This window comes from Neovison vison, chromosome 7 (genome assembly GCF_020171115.1).
Source record: "Neovison vison isolate M4711 chromosome 7, ASM_NN_V1, whole genome shotgun sequence".
Classification (NCBI taxonomy): Eukaryota; Metazoa; Chordata; class Mammalia; order Carnivora; family Mustelidae; genus Neogale; species Neogale vison.
The window spans coordinates 1,974,582-1,980,581 of record NC_058097.1 but is presented as its reverse complement, the minus strand read 5'-3'; the positions used below and the strand labels follow the sequence as shown (position 1 = coordinate 1,980,581).

The following is a 6,000-nucleotide window of genomic DNA, read 5'->3' as shown; positions in this document are numbered from 1 at the left end:
AGTCCTGGCCTTGCCGCGGGGGCACCGTCCCTGCTCCAGCCCATCTTACACCACAGCAGATGCCCCGGAGCGACAGCTGTTCCCCCACCTCACCGGTCAGCTATCAGGCCATGGGATTTAAGATCAAGCAGCAGAAATGGGTTTCTTCTCCAAGGAGGCTACATGATCTCAAAGAACAACCAAAAGCAAAATTAGGCTGAAAAAGCAAGGGTTCTGACCCCTCCCTATGTTTTGGTGGGTGTCCTTGTGAGCGCAGAAAGGGCCCAACAGGGGGGCTGCTTGCCAAGCCCCGGGGTCACCCACGCCTCCCGAAGGCTGGCCGCAGGCCCATGAGCTGTTAATGACACGGAGCACTCGGTAAGTGGGCGCTGTCTTGTTCCCGTTCGCCACAAGCCAGGGAGGGCTGAGAACGTTCCTGTAAGCATTCCCCAAAGTCAGCGCACGAAGACAAAAGAGGGCCGCTTCCTCAAAGCACGGGTCTACAAGGGGAGCGCCTCTGCCACACGCCGGACCGCGCAGCATGAGCTCAGAAATTCCGAGATCCCGTGACCGAGTTCGCCACGGTGAGGGACTAAAGCAGGCTCCTCTCCGTTACCGCTTCTGGGCACCTGGGCAGCGTGAGAACACACAGGCCGCCCACCATCTGAACACCAGCCCCGAACCGCTGCAGCCGCCGGGGCCACAAGACGGGCTGGCTAAGCGATGGGCCTTACCTGGCCAGACCACAGCAGCACACCCCAGGTTCTCAGGCAAAGAGAACGTCGGACAGGCCAGCTCCAGCTCAGAGCATGTTCTGCATGAAGCAGGGATGGAGGCCTGGCCGGCTTCTCAAGCTAGCCCACCCCGGGCGCACGCCCGTCCTCCTCCTTCCCCAAGAGGAATGCCGGGGGTACAGGCGCCTCCCCCCCACCCCCCTACCCCCCTGCCTAAGCTGCGGGTTGGGGAAGGAGGTGAGGGAGGGAGCGGTGGGAGGCTGCCGCCCTGAGCACCAGCCGCAGCAGCCCTGCCCCAGCCGAGGGACCGAGGGGCGAGGCCGGGAAGTGAGGCCCAGTCTGGGCTGCGGGAGGGAGGATCTGGAAGTCCCACCACCACGAGGCCTCCGGACCTGCTCCCATCCAGCAGCGGACACTGCCGGTCTGAGCTGGGCAGGCCACATAACCAGACAGACCGCCAGGCCTGAGTCAGAGCCAGAAAAAAGGTCATTTGCAAAAGCTGCCCGCACGGCCCACGCTGCCCCGATGCATGAGACTCTCCAGACTGACATCCGCCGTCTCCGATCACGTCACTCCCTAGCGAGTCGCGAACGCCGCGTGCCCAGGTGTGCAGACACGCATCTGAGGCTCCCCTCCTGCCGCTCGTCCGCAACAGAATTCCCCCACCTCACAGCAGCAGTGGCCAGTAAGGCGGGTGCCAAGCAGGGGAAGACGGCCAGGCCCATCCAGGTCCCCCGCCACCTGCCCCGAATCAAGCACCACATGGGCACGACAGTCCCTAAGTTGGGTCATTCATGTTCCTTATGGGGCCATGCGCTACCCACCCCCCAGCTGCCTCCAGGCTTCCAACCACGATCTCTGCCTTTCCGAATCCTCACTTGCAACCAGTTCCCGGCTGGAAGCTCCCCGGGTGGGCCGGCTGCCTGCTCTGCCCTAAGGCACACCCAATGGGGCTGGTCTGCACGGGCTCTGCACGCTCCCCTACGGAACTGCAAACAGTTTCCAAGTGGGAAACGACGTACGCCGGATGCCCAGCTGTGCAGTGAGAGGCCCTCACCCGGGACACTGCTGAGCCGTTCAGCCCCATAGGTCCCTGGGGCCCTGCCTGACGCCAGAGACAGGGACCCACGGGAACGGAGCCAACAGCCCCTGCTAGCGGAACCCATGGAGAGGCCCGCGCTCCAGAGGCAGGTTCCACCGTCTGGGTTCAAGATGAGTTTTTCACCAGAAAGGCTCATCTTCAGCCTGAGTGGGCCGTGCAGACGAGCGGCCGCAGGCTGGGGCAGAACGTGGAGTGCGGTCACCGCACGCCCCGCTGGCCTTCACTCTGTTCTCCCTTAGGCTTCACGCCTCGGCGACACCATGCCTGCCACAGGTCACACAGTGACAGCCACAAGGGTGGTGGGGTGACAGTGCCTGGAGGCTCAGTCCTGCGGAAGACATGAAAACTGGGACAGCACCTCGGGCCCTGCTGGACAGATGTGGGATGTGAGCCACGGTGTCTCTGACAGCCGGCCAGAGAGAACCCCCTTCTCGGCTTGCCTCCCTCCCGAGGCGGGAGGCTGGGAAGAACCTCCTCACAAGTCCGTCGTTTAGGGACATGCCCAGAGCTCACCCACTCTACGATTCCGGGAAGCAAACGGAGTCCAAGAGTTGCCAAAAGTACTGAAGCTAGAGCAATAGGGACTTTTTATTTTTTAAAAAAAGGCCAGTCAGGGAGAAATTTGTCAGGAGAACAGGTTTCATGGGACATCTCACGTTGGTCTCTACAGGAAGGCACCACAAAGCTGCCCCTTTCCCTGGGGACCCTCGCCCCCAGTGTGGGGGCCCGGCGCAGTCCGCCCAGCAAGGATGAGCATCACAGAGGGGGACGGGCGGTCTGCCTCGCCTGTGAAGCCGCCCCCATGGAAGGTGCGCGAGGGGACAGCTCTCTGCAGGCCGGAGGCGGAGCTGCAGCGAATTCTTGGGGGTCCGCGTGCATTCCGGGCTCTGTTCTCAGGGGACGCTGAGATCAGCAGAGACCTTACGGTGGCCCCAAAAGCAGATGTCAGCGGGACACACAGGCACAGCACCCGCAGGAGCGTCCATCATCAGGGTCCCCGCCTTGGAGGATCCCAAGAGGCCCTGGTGTCCACAGCGCATTCCGTCCATGCGCGTGATGTCTAGAAAGCTGCCCTGCGCCCTGCAGAGGGGGCCGAGGTCCTCTGCGCATCATCGGCTCTGCTGCTCAGGCCCCGGGCGCGCCCTGCACATGGGGAACGCGGGGCTGTTTCGGACGTGGCCCTGCTGAGTTCCGGGGCAGGTCCTGGGACAAGTGGCTGAGCTCGGGGTTCTGACGCCAGCGCGTGGGCAGGAGGTGGGTGGGGGGTGTGGGAACAAACACCTGCGTGGGACTGGCTGGGGCGAAGGTCCTGACTCTAAAGCTGCAGAGACCGGGGCGAGCAAGCTGCCCTTGCCTATGGCCCGCATCACGGGCCCCCTGCGCTGCTGCCCAGACCCGTCAGAGCTGAACCGCATTTGTCTAAAATCCAAGCAGATTAGTAGAGAAATGGGAATTCAGTCCAGGGTCCTGGCCCAGCATTCCAGACCCTCCCCGGAGCTCCCTTTATGCACACTCTGCCCCCCACCCAGACTGCCCTCACCCCAGGCCCCTGCCAGCCTGCAGACCCTGTCCCTTGCCTCCAGCCGGCACGTCCCCACATACGAGGCCTCTGTGCAGCCCCCAGGGTCGCTCGGGCTGTCCCTGAACTCCGCAGGCCGAGGACAAACCCAGATTCTCCACTTGAGTTGTTCACAAAACTCTGCAGCCGGCCGTCTCCCTCGGTCCTCTTCTGGTTGGTTGTTTCCGTGAGACACGCTCAGTCAGCCTTCCCACGAGCTCCGGACAGGACACACGCGAACGTCACACTCTGTACAAAGAGTCCGGGTGGGGCTGGGCCGAGACTTCTACGTCGTGGGTGCTCTGGTCAGAGGCCGACTCTCCAAAGTGCATGCTGCTTCCTCTCCCAGGCGCAGGGTCCGGGGCCGCCCGTCAGGAGGTCAGGGACTGGATGTTCTTGAGCATCTCCTCGAAGGCCTGCGGGGACGGCGCCTCTGCATTCCGGAAGGTGGCCTGCACCCTGCTGTACAGGCTGAAGGATTTCAGCTCCAGCCAGATGAACCCAAAACGGTCCTCGTCGAACAGGATAAAGACCCCAGGGGTGCGCTCGGGGCTAGTGAAGCCGTGGCCGGCGATGAGGCCTGTGCCGTAGAAGCTGTGCCGAGACAAGAGGGAAAGCGCCGGGAGGAGAGTGAGTGCCTGAAGGAGCGTGCTGGGCCCCGTCCTGCCCCGTCGGCCCCCTGCTGCCGCGCCCCCACACCACGGGCCGGCCCTCCGCCCCGCCAGCTGGAAGCAGCACGTCACGGAGCCCCAGACAGCCCATGGTCCGGACCGGCAAGCGACTCGAAGCGCCAGCGCGCGGAGTCGTGGGCCCGGGTCAGGCTGACCTGCCACCTGCCGCCCTCCCACCAGCTCACGCAGCCCAAGAAAGGGGGTCTCGGGCAACCCCGCCGTGTACTTCTGCTCCGGAGTCCAGCTTCGTAAAGCCGGCCCCAGTACCGAAACCTGAATTCCCGGGACAGCCGCGTCAGCACGTCCACGACTCCGGTGCGGTCACCACGGACGTACCGGCGCGTCACTGTCACTGTCACGGGCTCAGACCGCAGGACTTTCAAACGCCCGTAAGGGCCAAGGCCCAGGTTTCAAGAGCAACGTGAGACTGAGATGAGACGCATTTGTCTTTCTTGGCCCGAAACTGGGGGTCGCAGAGAGAACGAGGAGCCAGGGGCCGGCCCGATCTCCCAGCACACAGAACGGCGCCCAGCACCCCGACCTCCAGCCACCACGCCCAGGCTCTGCTGGGCAGGAGCGAGAACGGGCCTGTGCTGAGCGTGTGTGGTGCACGGGACTCTCGGGTGCGGAAAGTGGCACCAGAACCCACAGGGAGCCAGTGATGCGGCTGAGGTTCGTGCTGGGGACGGCCACGTCCCCCATCTGCACTGCGGTGAGGCCTCACAGACACACTCAGATCCGGCAGGGAAGGGGCCGCAGCACACCCCGTCCAGGTCCCGAGGCCAGTGTGCAGCCCACCCCATGCCTTCACCGCAGGGCGGGCCTGACGGCACCCAACGGAGCCCAGGGGCTCTCGGCCGGCCCCGAGAACTGCGAGCTGTCCAGTCTCGTGAGGACAGCAGAGCCCTTCTCTTTCATGACCACTGAGAAGCTCGCAACAGGCGATACCGTACGGAAACACCACTTGTATGCCTCCTCTGGGAAAACCCGGATTCAGCCACTTTTGTGGTAATTGTGTAACAGGAGGGAAAATGACACGGAAGAGTACGTGTGCTGACCTCTGCCCCAGGGCCTGGCACCAGCTCCCGAACCCGAGAGTCCTAAGGGACAGGACCACTAGGAGGGGACCGGCCAGGAACAGAGGCCTGGAACCTCGAGCAGCCCTGCCTTTCTCCAGACGGGAGAAGGGCTGGACACGGAGCTGACGACTGGCCAAACCTCCGTGACATCCCCAAGTACAGGGCTCGGGGAGCTCCCAGGTGGGGGACCCCTACATGCACCCAGTCCCCGGGGGTGGAAGCTGCTGCACACGGGACCCTACGCATCTCCACCGGTGGCCGTCCACCGACCTCCTTTCTCAGCTCCTTCAACGAAATGGCACAGTGTTTGCCTGAATTCTGTGAGCTGCCCCAGCACATGAACTGAACCTGAGCAGCTCGCGGGGACCCCCGACATAAAGCTGGTTGGTCACAAGCACAGCTGACGACTTCGGATCGGTGTCTGAGGGGACAGAGGCAGTCTTGCCGGGTCTGACACCGTCTCTGGGGGCGGCGTCAGGACTGAGTCCAGTGGCCGGACACCAAGCTGGCGTCGTGGAGAACTGCGTGCTGGTGTGGGGGGCACCCCCCGAACTGGCACCGGGTGCTCAGAACCAGTGTACCCAGCAAGCCCACACAGACACCTAAATCCTGCCTCGGGAGTCAGAGCCTCGGCCACACGTTCGCCGCACGTGACGCGCCAGTCAGACCTCCAGCACCGGCACGAGCAGCGGTCAGTCCGGAAGTCAAGGAAACAGACCTTTCCGCCCTACTGGACAGATACGGAGGCCAGGCAGCTATGATGCCAGGAGACAGACAGGTCATCACCTCAGAACATCCCCTAGGGCAACGGTGCAGAACTTTCTGCAGGGACGGAATGTTCTAGACCTGCACTGTCCAAATACACATGTGGCTGCTG

The 6,000-nt window shown here is 63.5% G+C and overlaps 1 protein-coding gene across 3 annotated transcripts in view; it reads right to left on the bottom strand.

The window, feature by feature from the left end:
• Positions 1-2,385: 2,385 nt before the first annotated feature.
• Positions 2,386-6,000, bottom strand: part of FBXO31 (F-box protein 31) — a 39,666-nt gene continuing 36,051 nt past the window's right edge. For all 3 annotated transcript variants that reach the window (XM_044255596.1, XM_044255597.1, XM_044255599.1), the window contains one exon: positions 2,386-3,967. In XM_044255596.1, the coding sequence (XP_044111531.1) occupies positions 3,745-3,967 (223 nt within the window). In that variant the 3' untranslated portion in view covers positions 2,386-3,744. The remainder of the gene's footprint in view (positions 3,968-6,000) is intronic.